The 17,905-nt window shown below is 41.1% G+C and overlaps 1 protein-coding gene across 1 annotated transcript in view; it reads right to left on the bottom strand.

Moving 5' to 3' along the window:
• LOC143287916 (uncharacterized) overlaps window positions 1-17,431 on the bottom strand; it is a 32,164-nt gene extending 14,733 nt beyond the window's left edge. Inside the window, exons 1-6 of the mRNA XM_076596158.1 lie at window positions 16,901-17,431; window positions 15,598-15,787; window positions 10,466-10,783; window positions 8,889-8,992; window positions 7,477-7,639; window positions 5,973-6,078 (exon numbers count right to left, since the gene is read on the bottom strand). Of these exons, the coding sequence (XP_076452273.1) occupies window positions 5,973-6,078; window positions 7,477-7,639; window positions 8,889-8,992; window positions 10,466-10,783; window positions 15,598-15,787; window positions 16,901-16,903 (884 nt within the window). The 5' untranslated portion in view covers window positions 16,904-17,431. The remainder of the gene's footprint in view (window positions 1-5,972; window positions 6,079-7,476; window positions 7,640-8,888; window positions 8,993-10,465; window positions 10,784-15,597; window positions 15,788-16,900) is intronic.
• Window positions 17,432-17,905: the final 474 nt, after the last annotated feature.

Here is a 17,905-nt window from a genome sequence, read left to right as displayed (position 1 = left end):
GAGAGAGAGAGAGAGAGAGAGAGAGGCCAAAGCCCCTTCCTGAAGGGGTGTAACATAAGCACAAATACTGGAATTATAGCTGATACCACAATTATATCATAAACATATATATCAGCAAAAGAAAATATGAGAGAGAGAGAGAGAGAGGGGGGTTACGCATTTGGACGTCTGCACACGACTGTGCATACACGTTGGCGCGCACAAACACCCCCCGCCCCCTCCACACACACACACACACATACACACAAACACACACACACGAACACACACACACACACACAGAGAAAGCACAGCACAGCACAGTGTGATAAAACTAACATCACACTTACCGCCATGTTTTGGATATGCACAGACTTCTCACAATCAAAACTGTCCTCTCAGCAGCTCAACGGAGCAATGTGGGCCTTTTCTTCTCCTACACCCTCGCCCAACCCGTGTTTGTTTGAACAGTGTGTGAGTTCGAAACTACGAGCCGGGGACAGCTTCCACGACCTTTCGTTCGAAACTACGGAGCTGAAGGTAGCTTTTTACGTGTTTTTCGTGTTCGTTTGTTTATTCCCATTAACTCTTTTGAGTCGTAGAGAAACAAGGAAACATGACAATAACAGGATGACGGCCACAGAGGAAGAGCGAGGATGATTTAAAAAGAAGAAACACAAGGGGGGATAATACAAATGGGGGAAAATAAAATGATATAAAAGGCCAAATGTAATCATCAGTCTGGTACAATGCAATAGAAATGGACAAATGAACGGATCACAACTTAGATTTACAATACGGCTCTGTATCTGACTAGTTGAGCCTGAACTGGGAACTGGGGGGGTTAGTTGGAGCATAGCATTAACAATGACATGGTGTAACAAAATAAAATACACAATAATTTGCATGTTATTTTAGCACCCATTTGCCAGTAATACTGGGATTGGTTTGATACATACAAGAGAAAAAAAGATATATATATATATATATATATATATATATATATATACACATACACACACATATATACACATACATATACGCACATACATACATGATCATGCAATTACAAATGGATATGTACGGGATGCGGTGTCAAGATTAACACAAGTCATTGTTCTAATTCCTATTCAACAAGTACAGTTAAGGCATAAGTGGCATAGAATCCGGACTGAAACTGGCTCCTAACGACACACATTAAAACCTTCTTTAATGAACTTAGCAAAATTTAGTCACTTTTTCTTACTACTAATAGACATCAATGTTACATATTTGTATACGTGATCTAGCCACGCTCAAAGGGAAATAACTGTTAGTTAATCTATTTTTTTCCGCTTTCTTTTTAAATACATATTTTGTGCGCATTGGTTCGAATCACACCGGCAGTGTCTTCTCCCCCTCTCCACTAGACTTTGAGTGGTGGTCTGGGCGCTAGTCATTCGGATGAGACGATAAACCGAGGTCCCGTGTGCAGCAAGCATTTAGCGCGTGTAAAAGAACCCACGGTAACAAAAGGGTTGTCCCTGTAGAAAAAAAAAATCTACTACGGTAGGAAAACAAATAGAACTGCAGGCATGAAAAAATATACAGATAAAAGGGTGGCGCTGTCAGTGTAGCGACGCGCTCTCCCTGGTGAAAGCTGCCCGAATTTTTCGCAGAGAAATCTGTTATGATAAAAAGAAATACAAATACAAAATATATGAACACACACACACACACACACAGATATATATATATATATATATATATATATATATATATATATATATATATATATATAAGTGTAATACACATACAAATATGAGACTGACGAAATGCTATTCAGTTTTGATAATTACTGCTGGGTTTTTTTCTTCTTCTTTTTTTTATGCCAGTCTCTGCTGTAATTCTGATGAATGAAGATAGATATCTATCTGTGCTTGTACTGAATGAAAGTATGAATCATGAAGTTCCACAGGTTTTAAGTCTCAAACTTCGCGTAGTGAGCTTTTGGACAAAGGGAGAAAACTCATCAACAAATGCAGATGCAGAACGAAAAGCACGGTTGATTTCAGGGTTTTGCTTGGTGTGTGTGTGTGTGTGTGTGTGTGTGTGTGTGTGTATTTGCAACCACAGCATGGGGAACACCGCCAGCACCACGAACACCACCTGCCTGGAGGTACGGCAAGACATGGACCTCGGGCGAGAGAAAACCCCAAGTTGTGTTTAAAAGTGGGAAGATGTGTGCATAGCATGGGGGTAGGGTGTGGGGTGGGGTGTGTGTATGTGTGTGTGTATGTGTGTGTGTGTGTGTGTGTGTGTGTGTGTGTGTGTGAGAGAGAGAGAGAGAGAGAGAGAGAGAGAGAGAGATGTTTGTCCTTTAAATAAAGGTACAAGGTTTTTACTTGTCGCAAAGCAGATGTGCTTAAAATCACTTATACTTTCAAACCTCATTTACTTTGTGGATTCATCACCCCAATCCCCCGGACAAAGAGATAAATCAGCTGCAGAAACTGTGCTATAAATTTATATGGGATGATAAAACAGGTAAGATTAAAAGAATATATACAGCACATAATGTTGGAAATGGAGGTTTGGGTATTCCAAATATACAAAAGTACATCGAGGCCTGCACACAGGAACAGCAGAGTGGAAAAAAAATACTCTTAGTCAAATCCCCAGAAATCAGCTCCCTGGATCTGTATGGACCTAGAAAATTTGTAAACGTTGAATATAATATATTCTGGAAAGATGTATATTGAGCACATGAGAATTTTACAAAACATGTTAGGTTAATAGAAGCACAAGAGGCACTCGTAGAACCACTTTTTCATAACAACAAATTTAAAGTCGGTAACAAGACAGTTTTTTTTTTATTTTTTAAAAAAAGGACAAGTAAAGGTATTTTTCTGGTTAGAGATATTGTAGATGAAAACGGGTGTTTCCTTAGTCATAAAGATTTCACAGAAAAATATGATGTTAAAGTTAATTATTTACTGTATATGGGATTTATACGTTCCATGAAAAGTTACTTAAGCACAAACAATATTAGCATCAAAGATAAAACTTGCAATAAAGAACCAAAAGCACTGCAGATAATAGCTAATGTTAAGAAAGGTTCTAAAATATATTACGATATATTACTTGAACCAATTTTTATGTATAATATAAATTCTTTTATCAAGTGAAAGCAAAAACTAGATATTGCAATAAATTGGGATACCACTATGAAACAAGTGAAAAAAACATAAAGGAAGTAAGATTGAAATGGTTCCAGATTAGAATATATCATGATATATTAGTTACAAACAAAATACTCCAAAAAATGGGTATAACAAATAGCGACATGCGCAATTTCTGTAAAAAATGAAATAGAGACAATTCAACACTACTTATGGCACTGTACATTTACTCAGCTCTTTGGAGGGGGGGTGGGGGTGGGGGTGGGGGGCGAGGGGGGGACTTAGCGAAAATCTTGAAGGAAAAGTGTGCAAATGTAAAGCTGAATATAGAGTTTGTATTATTTGGAAATGATGATATTACAAAAACAGATGAAATATTTGACTATTATCATTCTAGTAGTGAAACATTTCATTTATAAATGCAGAATAAATAAAAATCGAACCATGTGTAAAGTACTTCCTAACAGGCCTAAGAAACATAATATAAAACCGAAAAACATATACACTCGATGGAAATGATGTTCATAGCATTTTCTAGAAAAATGGTACCCAGACACAAAAATAATGGAAGGCAACGAGGAGGAGGAAAGACAACCACGAATGTAACGTTTGTTCTTTCATTTCATTTTTGACTCACTTGTGTAAACAAAGTGAGTCTATGTTTTAACCCGGTGTTCGGTTGTCTGTGTGTGTGTGTGTGTGTGTGTGTGTGTGTGTGTCTGTGGTAAACTTTAACATTGACATTTTCTCTGCAATTACTTTGTCAGTTGACACCAAATTAGGCATAAAAATAGGAAAAATTCAGTTCTTTCCAGTCATCTTGTTTAAAACAATATTGCGCCTCTGGGATGTGCACACACACACACACACACACACACACACACACACACACACACAAAATGAAGCCTAATTATATGCAAACTGCATTTACTGTTATATTTATATTTTTTGTATTCTCTAAACTTGGCACTTTGATCTGATATTTTGCAAACGTTTTGGTGCAGATAGTAAAGAAGGGAAATTACTCTGTAATTAATGCTAGGGGAGTTAATTTGCTTTAAACTGATCTTTCTCATCTTAAACATTACATTTTGAAATTATAGTCAATACATAAAAAGCTTGGATTTTTTTTTTAAGTGTATCACAAGTGAGTCTTGAAGGCCTTGCCTCTCTTGTTTTTTCTTTCATTTATTTTTTTTTATGCAGTGCATATGACTTTTTTTATTTCATGTTTTTTTTTCTCTGTCTAGAAACAAAGTTGCTGTTGTTGTTTTCCTGGTGTACAGTTTAAATAATGCATAATAACAAAAGATATTATTAATAATTACAAATGTTATTTTTGTCTGTCTGTCTGTCTGTCTGTCTGCCTGTCTGTTTGTCTGTATGTATGTAAGTATATATGTTAAGTGGAGTGATGGCCTAGAGGTAAGGCGTCCGCCTAGGAAGCGAGAGAATCTGAGCGCGCTGGTTCGAATCACGGTTCAGCCGCCGATATTTTCTCCCCCTCCACTAGACCTTGAGTGGTGGTCTGGACGCTAGTCATTCGGATGAGACGATAAACCGAGGTCCCGTGTGCAGCATGCACTTAGCGCACGTAAAAGAACCCACGGCAACAAAAGGGTTGTTCCTGGCAAAATTCTGTAGAAAAATCCACTGCGATAGGAAAAACAAATAAAACTGCACGCAGGAAAAAATACAAAAAAATGGGTGGCGCTGTAGTGTAGCGACGCGCTCTCCCTGGGGAGAGCAGCCCGAATTTCACACAGAGAAATCTGTTGTGATAAAAAGAAATACAAATACAAATACAAATACAAACTCGAATAAAAATGTTCATTAAAAAGAAGACTGAGAGGAGAGGGGCGGAAGATGGAGAAGAAGAAGAAGAAGAAGAAGACAGATTTATTTTCAACAGAAGAGAAACAAAACTCAATGTCAGTTAAAAAAAAAAAAAAAAAAAAAAAAAGGATCGTGTTTTGCAACAGTTATTTTCTGCTCGTGATAAGAAATGACACAAACACATCAAATAATTGACACAGCAATGATGCCAAATCAAATGTAGTGTCATATAATTGCTGTTGATTTTGACATTTAATGACCAGATTTAAGAAAATGAGAGAGAGAGAGAGAAAGAGAGAGAGTGAGTGAGAGAGAGAGAGAGAGAGAGAGAGAGTGAGAGAGAGAGCGTGGGATGGGGAGTAGAAAGATAGGCGGATAGTGAGAGAACGAACGAACGAACGAACGAACGAATCTTTTTAATGAGGGAAGTGGAATAAGCATGCATATGCTTTTTTTTTACATCCAGCCCTCAGGGCAAAAAGAAATGAAATCAAAATCTTCACAAGATAACAAAAGGTTATAGAAAAACATACATGAAATTCAAATACACATCAATTGCACAGTAGCATTTACAAGTACATAATCATGATACCTACATTAATGACAATAATGTATATGAATATGGTAATGAGAGAGATAGAGTGAATGAGTGAGAGAAAGAGAGAGAGGATGAATGAAGGAAGGAAGGAAGGAATAAATGAATGATAAATGAATGAATGAATGAAAGAGAGAGAGAGGTGAGGGGGGGAGGAGGAGAGAATTAGGGTGAGGGATAGGGTAGTGGGGAGGGTGAAGGAAAGTACTAATGACGAAATCCGGTTTAATATCAAACAAAGGTAAAGAGTGATTGTCCATAAACGCCAAGAGGTAAGAAGAATTACAAACACATTAGTTGGTGAAAAAGCATTAGTATATGTTTCGGCAAGTCCTGTACAAAGATGACCAAATCAATGACAAATGTAATGTTCCTGAAACAGACACCCACAATGCTCCTACAACGTGTAGCGGAAGTGGTAGTCACATGACTTCAGTTGCGTCACTTCCGCGTCCAGCTGTTCACTCTGAGCCACAGTCAGATGATTTTTCCAGTCCCCGACTTGTCCTGGTCACAAACGTTAGCACGTGAAACAAAACACAACAAAACAACCAGAAACAAAAACAAAACAAAAACCAGACAAACAAAAACAAGAGAGGCAAGGCCTTCAAGACTCACTTGTGATACACTTTTTTTTTTTTAAATCCAAGCTTTTTATGTATTGAGTATAATTTCAAAATGTAATGTTTATGATGAGAAAGATCAGTTTAAAGCAAATTAAGTCCCCTAGCATTAATTACAGAGTAATTTCCTTTGTTAACTATCTGCATCAAAACGTTTGCAAATTAGATAAAACTTCCATGCTTAGAAAAAGAAGTTCCTGTTTGAACAAAAAATTATAATAATGACTGCTCTTGTTGTTGGGTCAGAATATCAGATCAAAGTGTCAAGTTTAGAGAATACAAAAAATTTAAATATAACAGTAAATACAGTTTGCATATAATGAGGCTTCATTTTTTTTTGTGCCCATCCCAGAGGTGCAATATTGTTTTAAACAAGATGATTGGAAAAACTGAATTTTTCCTATTTTTATGCCTAATTTGGTGTCAACTAACAAAGTATTTGCAGAGAAAATGTCAATGTTAAAGTTTACCACGGACACACAGACACAGACACACAGACACACAGACACACACACACACACACACACACACACACACAGAGACAACCGAACACCTGGTTAAAACATAGACTAACTTTGTTTACACAAGTGAGTCAACAACAACAAAACAACAACAACAGCAACAAAACAACAACAAAGATATGACATAGATACATTGTTTAAGAAGCGAAACAGCATCTAATAACGTGTGTGTATTTTTCTAGTGCACAAGTTGAGACATTCATCACGATTTATTCTAAACAGTGGACCCACCCCCCACCCCCCCCCCCACCCCCACCCCCCTCTGTCTATGTCTCTCTGTCTCTGGTGAACATGATTATTTACGCATGCATACACACGAGCATTTACTCTCTCTCTCTCTCTCTCTCTCTCTCTCTCTCTCTCTCTGTCATCCAGCTCATTCCTAAAAAAAATATTATGTATATCCATGTACGTTTCGACTGTGTTTACTGATGTCATCGGTGGGTGAAAACACTATATGTAGTTTCGCTTTGTTTCTCTCTAAAGCATTTCATATAAGAGAGACGCTTATATCCTAGTTTTACTGGAGCTTGTTATGGAATATGCTGCACTGTTTGCATTAACAATTACAATGACACATACAAAACAAAATTTTGTTGTTGCCCCCTGTTCATATGGGGCTATGGCCTTGACTGAATAAACCATCTTGAATCTTGAATCTCTGTCATGCACATATCTACATTTACATACACAGAAGCATATGCTCTCTCTCTCTCTCTCTCTCTCTGGCCATCGCTGACAATAACCAATGCAATACTCACCTTTGCGGTAAACGCTTGCTTGTGGAATATGAGACTGCTGTTTGATCTTGTCGGCTTCTTTCATCTTGTCCAGACGGGTGGCTTCCAGAATGTCCCTGCACAGCTGAGGTGATGCCTCCACCCCTAAGAACTCAGCCAGCTCCCAGATCACCTTCTCCGGTTCCTGTGCAATACATAATCATATCAGACAGGACCCCCGAAAACGGAGTATGGCTGCCTTCATGACGGGGTAAAAACACACACACACACAAAACAAAAAAACAAAAAAAACGGTCATACACGCAAAAGCCCACTCGTGTACATACGAGTGAACGTGGGAGTTGCAGCCCATGAACGAAGAAGAAGGAGGAGGAGGAGGAGGAGAAGAAGAAGAAGAAGAAGAAGAAGAAGAAGAAGACAGATTTATTTTCAACATTAGAGAAACAAAACTCACTGTCAGTTAAAAAAAAAAAAAAAAAAGGATCGTGTTTAGCAACAGTTATTTTCTGCTCGCGATAAGAAATGACACAAACACATCAATAATATTATTGGGAACGATCACCAGGGAAGAGGAGGAGGAGGAGGAGGAGAAAGAAGAAGAAAAAGAAGAAGAAGTTATCAGACAGTGTCGGGCTGAATTCGGTGGGGTTGGGGATCCAGCCTATAGAAAGAATGAATGAAAGAAGAAGAAGAGAAACAGAATGGGTGTATAATCTGTTTGGACGCTGATCTAAGAGTCTTTAACTCTTCGTCACTTACGTCCCTTGTGGTTGACCACAGATATACCACGCACATTCAGAGCCATCTGAAATAATCAAAGGAAAGTTGTTTCATGTGTATTAAGATCCAAAACTTTAGATAGCTGGAACACCTTTTGGGAGACTCGCTAGAGTGAGAGAGGGGGAGAGGGAACGAGAGAGAAAGAGAGAGAGGGGGAATGGCAGAGACAGAAGGAACTACGGAGAGAGAAAGATAGAGTGATAGAGAGACAAAGACAGGGACAGACAGACAGAGAACGAAAGACAGAGAATACCCAGAGAGAGAAAGAGACAGGGGAGGTGGGTGGGGGGAGGCATAAAGAGTCGGGGAGAGAGGGAGGGAGAGAGACAGACAGAGATAACGAAAGACAGAGACAGACACACAGAGAAACACAGAGAGAGAACTCTCTCCATACGAACGGCGAAAGAGACGACGTTAACAGCGTTTCACCCCAATTACCATCATCAAACTATTGCAAGCGGAAGGCTCTTATACTGAAGAGGTGAATGTTGACAAAGAGTACCACAATTCTGACGACAGAAGCTAGAGGTTGGGTCATTCAGACACCCACTGGACATCCGAGGGGTCTGTGTAGAGGAGAAGAGAGGACTGGCCGTACTGAGTGAGTAAGACATACATACATACAGACAGACAAACAGACAGACAGACAGAACCTCTTTGATATCCTCGAATGACGTAATGAAGAACGGAACATCGGGGTTGGTTCTGTGGAATTCATCAGTCTCCTTCATGAAGTCGACATACTTTTGACCAGGCACTGGAATCAGCATAACACAAAATAATGAACACCTCACTTCAAGTTATCTGCAGGCCACAGTTTAGTCCTCCTAATGTCTTGACACACCTAACTTCAAGCTCTCTGCAGACTAAAATGTCCTGTCTTGACAGACCTAACTAGGAATGAGTGTGTGTGTGTGTGTGTGTGTGTGTGTGTGTGTGTGTGTGTGTGTGTGTGTGTGTGTGTGTGTGTGTGGAGGGGGGGGGGTACAGTGTAATTTGGGAGAGAGAGGGAGAGAGAGAGAGAGAGTGTGTGTGTGTGTGTGTGTGTGTGTGTGAATGTGTGTCTGCATGTTTTACATTTATTTGCTTATTTGCTTATTTATCATCATTATTGTCTTTTTTTCTATTTTCATTTATTACTGTTATTATTATTGTTGTTGTTATCATTATCATCATTATCATTATCATTATTATCATTACCTTTTTTTCTCAAGGCCTGACTAAGCGCGTTGGGTTACGCTGCTAGTCAGGCATCTGCTTGGCAGATGTGGTGTAGCGTATATGGATTTGTCCGAACGCAGTGACGCCTCCTTGAGCTTCTGATACTGATACTGATACAGACCTAACTTCAAGCTCTCTTGAGGCCAAAATGATTTGACCTAATTTCAGGTTATCTGCAGGCCAAATTTAAGGTCCTCTAATGTGTCGACAGACGTAACGTTAAACTCGCTGCGTCAGTGCATGCCACTATTTTGTCCCTCTAATGTCTGGACAGACCTAATTTCAAGCTGTCTGCAGTCCAAACTTCAGTTGCTCTAATGACTTCAGAGACCTAACTCCCAGCCATCTGCAGGCCAAACGCTTGTCCCTCTGTCTTCATAGACTTGACTTAAGTTGTCTAAAGGCAACACTTTAGTCCTTGTAATGTGTGCAAAGACATCACTTCATGTTATCTGCAAGCCAAGCCGTGGTCCCTCCAGTGTCATGAAAGACCTAACTTCAAGTTATCTGTAGGCCACAATTCAGTCCCTCTAATGTCTCTTCAGAGACGATGATTACAAACTGACCATCATGAAAAGAAAGCTTATAAATCAGTATACTTTCATAATGATTTCTACAACACTGCAGTAACAACATTTTACTACTACTACTACTACTACTACTACTACTACTACTACTACTACTACCACCAATGCTGCTGTTGCTGCTGTTGTTGTTAGTTCTACTGATGGTGGTGGTACTAATGAAAGTGATGGATTATTACAATGAAGAAGAAGAATGATAATAATGATTACGAATGAATTACTTTGCCACCGTACATACATACATACATAAATAGATACATACATACATGCATGCATACATACATACATACATGTCATTTATTCTTGAAATTTCTGCCAAATGTCACAGACAGTCTTAACCATTTCACTACACTTTTGAGGTCATAAATGTGAACATAATCATTATCTGATTCACGCCACTTCTTTGTCTTGCATAATATTCTTACCGTCACCGACGCGCCACATTTGCAGAATACTTTCTATGGATATACCCCTCATAGGAGGGAACTGCCGGAAGTGGAAATACGCTGAAACCAGAGCGTCCTTGACATTGCGATAGACGTGGATGACCTTGACCTTCTTCTCCCTGATCTGGCGGGGCAGAAGTCGCAGAGGGAGGTGAGAGTTAAGGACCCTGGGTGAGGGCTGGGCCTGGATGTGTCCTATCGCTGTGGCCTCCATCATGGCCAGTTCCTTCACCCGCTTCTCGTGCTCCGCTTTGCCTGCCAGCAGCATGGAGGTGATCTCCCACAGCCAGTGGGTTCCTGGAAAATACACAGTTTTAGTTTCAGTTTCAGTTTCTCGAGGAGGCGTCACTGCGTTCGGACAAATCCATATACTCTACACCACATCTGTAAGGCAGATGCTTAGCAGCAGCATAACCCTACGCGCTTGTCAGGCCTTGAGTGCATGCATATATATATATCTGAATAACTATCAAAGTGAATTTCTTTTTGTATGAGTTTGCCAGCAGACAACACTCTCGTTGCCATGGGTTCTTTTTCAGTGCGCTAAGTGCATGCTGCACACGGGACGTCGGTTTATTGTCTCATCCGAAAGACTTAGACGCACAGTTTGATTTTCCATTCAAACTTCAGAGAAAGGGCGAGAGCGGGATTCGAACCCACACCCTCACGGAGTCTCTGTATTGGCAGCTGAGCGAAATACACAGAGCAAACAATCAAACAAAGCCAGAATTAAAATAAAAAAAAAAAAAAAAAAAAAAAAAAAAAAAATATATATATATATATATATATATAGAGAGAGAGAGAGAGAGAGAGAGAGAGAGATAGATAGATATTCTTTACATCTTTCGAACTCAAATCTCTCATCCCTAAGACTCATCAGAGGACGGATGATAGCTTATTACAAATGCAAAGTGCATCCCCAAAAGGTATTTCGTGAACAACCTTGTAGTGCACACAGCCAAGTCTGTATCCGTACTCTCACATAATATCACATTACTTTCGATTTATTGTTACTTCTAGCCATAGCGAAAATGACACACACTCAAGATAGGAACTAAAACTCTTGACAATGGCATTACATGTTCTTTATACCTGCTATTCAGTCAGGTTATGGTAAAGGGTTCAATTGTCTTTTTACGGCCGACGGGGCAGTGACTTGATGTCTGCTGTGTCCAGGACTCGATAGTTTTGCTGACTTTGGCTATGTCATCATTCCCTCTATTTGGAGTTATTTACTCTGGACGAATAGTTTTCTCCCTTGCTTTTCCCCCACAGACGACCCATTTGTTTGGTTTTTGAAAAAAAAAAAAAAAAATCACACACACAAAAAAATACAAAACATAAAGTAACTGAATGAAACTCACTGAACTTGACCCACTGACCCCTCTCCTAACGGCATGTGAACACCCCCCCCCCCCCCCCCCCCCCCCCCCCCCCCCCCCCCCCTCACTGCTCTCAGAAGCTGAGTCACTATCAGTACCTTCTTGCTGGTAGCTTTCTTCACGACAGATATTTTATTCAACGTCTTCATCATCATCAACGTCGATGTCGAAACCTTCAGTTTGAAGCATTTCAATCACTTCAGCAGCAGTAAAAGCCACTGTCGTGATCTAGTTTGCACCAGAACTTTTCAATTGTATCGCCTGCGACGCCATTTTCGATACGTATGCAGCAGCTTAGCTTGTCATATGGGGTGCTGAACTTACCGGCTCGCTGGCGAGTGTGTTGTTACGGAATCTCATGAAGAAACTTTCCATTCGACCCTTGACAAGTTCGCAGTGCCTGGTGTAGCTGTGATTGTTATGGTACCCCATGAGGAAAACGTGGGAAAAGTTTTAATTGTCGAAACCGCTATTTATAGCGTTCCGTCGTCCGGAGTGAGTGTTAAAGACTGGTTGCATTCGATAGTTTGAATAACTGAGGTTATGTCAGTTTCAGTTTCAGTAGCTCAAGGAGGCGCCACTGCGTTCGGACAAATCCATATACACTACACCACATCTGCCAAGCAGATGCCTGACCAGCAGCGTAACCCAACGCGCTTAGTCAGGCCTTGGGAAGTCAGCATTTATGCTATTATGAGGTGTTTTTTTATAGACTGGTAATGTCGGCATTCGTGTCATTATATTAGGAGTCTGTTAAACTTAAAGCCTGATAACATTCGATAGTTTGACTAACTGAAGCTGTGTTGGCATTCATGCTGTTTGGGGTTTGTTAAAGACTGGTATCAGTCATCCTCTGTTTTCAGTTTTTAGAAAAAAATATTTTAAAATGAGATACCAAAATGAAGAGTTTCAGTTTCACTTTCTCAAGGAGGCGTCACTGCGTTCGGACAAATCCATACACGCTACACCACATCTGTTGAGCAGATGCCTGACCAGCAGCATAACCCAACGCGCTTAGTCAGGCCTTGAGTGCATGCTTACATATTTGTGTACCTATGAAAGGGGATTTTACGTAATTTCGCCAGAGGAAAACACTCTCGTTGCCATGGGTTCTTTTTCAGTGCGCCAAGTGCGTGCTGCACACGGGACCTCGGTTTATCGTCTCATCCGAAAGACTAGACGCTCAGTTTGATTTTCCAGTCAAACTTAGGAGAAAGGGCGAGAGCGGGAATCGAACCCACACCCTCACGGACTCTCTGTATTGGCAGCTGAGCGTCTTAACCATTCTGCCACCTTCCTCTGACAACTGAAGAATACATTGCAAAAACAAACATGCTGTACAGAGATTTTACCTTTAAATGGCACCATTACAAAGCGTTTATTGAATCAATTTAACTCACTCAGTACGGCCAGTCCTCTCTTCTCCTCTACACAGACCCCTCGGATGTCCAGAGGGTGTCTGAATGACCCAACCTTTAGCTTCCGTTGTCAGAATTGTGGTATTCTCTGTCAACATTCACCTCTTCAGTATAAGAGCCTTCCGCTTGTAATATTTTGATGATGGTAATTGGGGTGAAACGCTGTTAACGTCGTCCCTTTCGCCGTTCGTATGGAGAGAGTTAATGAGAAAAAAAAAGTGAAGAATACATGCTTATCTTTGCGATTCCACAGAATACAGCAATATGCATGGCTTAGATCAGATACATGTTCTGTTAGATAATGACATCCTCTTGTATGAGTTCGAGTATGTGTACTTTTAGACACGATGTAGGTGATATTTATCGTTATCTTTTTTTTTTTTTTTTTTTTTTTTTTCATTTTCTCTTTGAGTATGTTTTTGTAGTGTGACATTATCCCTTATTACCCATGTCAAAGTTATATATCAATGATGCAGTCTATCGGAATGTTCTTCTAACATTTCCTGTGTTGTTAATATGTATGGATATATGTAACCATAGGACACATCATTTTTGTTATTCACTCCATAGAAAAAAAAAGGTAAAGAAGGGAAAACGAACTGAAATGATAGGTCTCTCTCTCTCTCATCCCCCACCTCCCTCCCTCATTCACTATGGGTTGTTTTTTTCAGTTGTTGATATTTTGTTGTCTTTTTTTCCAAATGTATTAGTGTATGTAATACTATCCTGTAATGTTTCTGGTGTGGACATTTAAAGAAAAAATTCATAACTGAAAAAAAAGGACTGGTATCAGTCGATAGTTTGACTAACTTAGGCTTTATGAGCATTTAGGCTGTTAGGAGGTGTGTGGTTTTTTTGTTTGTTGGTTGTTTTTTGTTGTTTTTTGTTGTTGTTGTTGTTTTTTCAAAGACTGGTAACATTTGATAGTTTGATTAACTTTGTCTAAGGCTGTGTCGACATTCACGCTATTCGTTAATTTGTTAAAAACTGTAACAGTTTGTTGTTGTTTTTTTTAACTAACACCCAAAAATTTAATAAGGATTCATCCGAAGTAAAGGTTCACCCCCACCCCACCCTATCCCCCCAGCATAAGCATTCATCCCAAAGTCTTCAAAGCTGTGGCATTGTTTGTGACATTTACAAGTCACATTTAAACAGGTTTTTTTTTTTTCTGGCTTTCAAGAATAAATTGTTGCATGCATTTTGAACTGTAAACTGACGGGCGCAATAGCTGAGTGGTTAAAGCGTTGGACTTTCAATCTAAGGGTCCCAGGCTCGAATCACGGTGACGGCGCCTGGTGGGTAAAGGGTGGAGATTTTTACGATCTCCCAGGTCAACATATGTGCAGACCTGCTAGTGTCTGAACCCCCTTCGTGTGTAGACGCAAGCAGAAGATCAAATACGCACGTTAAAGATCCTGTAATCCATGTCAGCGTCCGGTGGGTTATGGAAACAAGAACATACCCAGCATGCACGCCCCCGAAAGCGGAGTATGGCTGCCTACAAGGCGGGGTAAAAACGGTCATACACGTAAAAGCTCACTCGTGTGCATACGAGTGAACGTGGGATGTTGCAGCCCACGAACGAAGAAGAGGAGTACTGTAAACTGGTTCGATCCCCGTGTATATGGAAGGGTGAAGCGCAGCGCACGTGTTTCCTTATATTTCTTGACGAAAACTTTCTGTGGATACACACACACACACACACACACACACACACACATATATATATATATATATATATATATATATATATATATGGAGAGAGAGAGAGAGAGAGAGAATCCACAGCAAGCTTCGGCTTACCACTGGGACTTCCTCTTTTTGAATGCCCGAGGTAAAACTTTAATATGTATGTATGTTTCGCTCGTGGTATAAATTTAATGGTAAGCGTTTTCACGCCCGTGGTAAAACGTAAAGGGTATGCATTTGCACGTGGGTGTAAACTTTTAATGTAATGTATCTGTATGTTTGTGGTAAAACAAAACGGGAAAAGGGCGTGAAACTGCTGTCTTCAGATCTTGCTCTCACGAGCGTCAGTGGCCGAGAAACGTCAGGCTCACTGAGATATAACCCCCCCCCCCCCCAAGCCCCACCGCACCCCCCCTCCTACGCCCACCCCCCCCCCTCCTCCACCTCCCTCCCCACATACTTCTTTCTATCCTCACCAGCCCCCTCCCCCTCCTTCCACACTACTATACCTCCTCACTACCGCTGCCCCCCCCCCTTCTCCCACCATTCCCACACACACCCTACCCTCTAAAGAAAACGGACAGTGTGAACATTATTCACACCCCACACCCACACCCACCTGCCTTCGGGAAGGCCACCAGGATGACGTCGTCGTGCCGCATGTCCAGGGCTTTGAGGCACTCCACGTGCTCTTTCATGGGCCGGTCGGTCTCAAAGGCTCTCGGAAGGAAGACCCCCTCCACCTCCACGAGGAGCTCTGACAGATCGAACGATCCCCCTGCCTCCTTCATTTCCAGCTCTGTGTCCGACTGAAATCGAGATTTGACGAATTCATTCATTCTTTTATTTATTTATTTATTTATTCAGCCGACATGCAATACCTTCTGGAAATTCCTGAAGAAAATTCTGAAAGGCCAGCAGCTTAGAACTGTGCGTGATTCTGATCAATTTACTGTGACTTTTGTTTCTAAAAAAATAATAAAAGGCAATTGACATCCATGCAGTAGCCCAACGCCCAGTCTCAAGTTGTCTGGGGAACAACATCGTTTTAGGGAGTCGTTGTGCATACCCTACGTGCACAGTCAGACATTCATAAGCTGGCATTAAAAAAAAAAAAAAAAATTAAAAAAAAAAAAGCAGTGTGTATAACAAGAACTTTATAGTGAAGAAAAGTTAACACAGATTCATCGTTTCTAACTTACTGTCATAATATGATTTTAACTCACTCAGTACGGCCAGTCCTCTCTTCTCCTCTACACAGACCCCTTGGGTGTCTGAATGACCCAACCTTTAGCTTCCGTCGTCAGAATTGTGGTATTCTTTGTCAACACTCACCTCTTCAGCATAAGAGCCTTCCGCTTGCAATATTTTGATGGTGGTAATTGGGGTGAAACGCTGTTAACGTCGTCTCTTTCGCCGTTCGTATGGAGAGAGTTAAGAAGACAAAACCAGTGGCTATTCGAATTTTTTCTAAGGGAGAGAATCATTTGTAGTGTCATGTTCCAATTTCGTCCCCTGTTGCAGTGTGAAAGCGATGCGAGCAGTGGCAATGGACTGTCGTCTCATGCTTCATGATCGACAGATAACATTTAGAGTTTATCTGGCTTTTCCAATCTTGCTAGTTTCTGCGGGAGACATGATTATCGCAATGCAAGGACTTCCCAGTTACTGCACACAAGCAAGTAAGCGTGTGCACTGGCACGTATACCGTTGGCAATTCAGTTTCACTGACACACACGCACGCACACACGCGCGCGCGCGAACACACACACACACACACACACACACACACACACACACACACACAAATACGAGTGCGCGCGTGCACACAAACACACATACACACAAACATACACGAGAACGCACGCGCGGACACACACACACACACACACACACTAACATTCAAAACCAAACCAACTCACCATCCTTCCCTCTTGGTAGTTTTTTTTTTCCACCACCCGACCTGACGACACTGCAATAACAAAAAATGGAATCTCGAAATTCAGCAGAATGGTTCTCTCCACCTCAAAACAGTCAACAACAGTAATTCCCACGAGATTGTTCCTGAATCAAGTTTCACACGAACACCGTGACCTCACAAAAGGCCAACGGAGAAGACGCCAGGAAAGTAAGTGTAAAAGTGTTAGCAGCCTACTTATATGATAGTCAGTCGTGTCCGACTATGACAGCAAAGGATACTGTTCCGGCTATTAGGGCTAGAATTTGATTATAGGACAGTCGGCGTTGGGATGGTTCCCAAAAGCCAACTAGCCCACAAGGCTGCAGCACTAAGAGCCAGTGCAATTTTGCCTCCCAGTTTGAGAGTCAGTCCTTCACAAAAGACTAAGCTGTAAACGATTTCCCATTGACTGGAGAAACCATGGATAATACAGCTCTCACTTTGCTGTTGGCCCAAATGTAAACTTATGTCAATCTGTGATATAAGCCGAGTGTTGGTCCTACACACACTGAGAAAAGTGCCGTCGCAAAAAAAAAACCAATAGCCAACCGGGACGCGATTATCTCACGCTGATATCATTATGCCGGCACAGATTGTAAAAATGTCACACACACACAGCTGTGGTTATGGTTTGTGTGAGTGTGTGGGGGGGGGAGGGGGGAGGAGGGGGGGTTTAGAGGTGAGGGGGAGGGCAGAGGGTGGGGTGGGGGTGGGTGGTGGGTAGGGGATTTAGTGAGGGACAGAAACAGGAGACGGATTATTGGCTTTTCAAGGCACACACTGACCTGCAACGGTTACCGTATTGTGTAGTGAAGTCGTGAAGACACAGCTATGCATAGATACATACATGTTAGCTTCTTTTCCGGCATGCGTGTATCTGTGTGTGTGTGTGTGTGTGTGTGTGTGCGTGCGTGTGTGTGTGTGTGTGTGTGTGTGTGTGTGTGTGAATATTTGTGTGTGCGTTAAG

Source organism: Babylonia areolata, chromosome 12 (genome assembly GCF_041734735.1).
Source record: "Babylonia areolata isolate BAREFJ2019XMU chromosome 12, ASM4173473v1, whole genome shotgun sequence".
Lineage (NCBI taxonomy): Eukaryota > Metazoa > Mollusca > Gastropoda > Neogastropoda > Buccinidae > Babylonia > Babylonia areolata.
The sequence above is the reverse complement of the archived record's forward strand: the minus strand, read 5'-3'. Positions and strand labels throughout refer to the sequence as shown.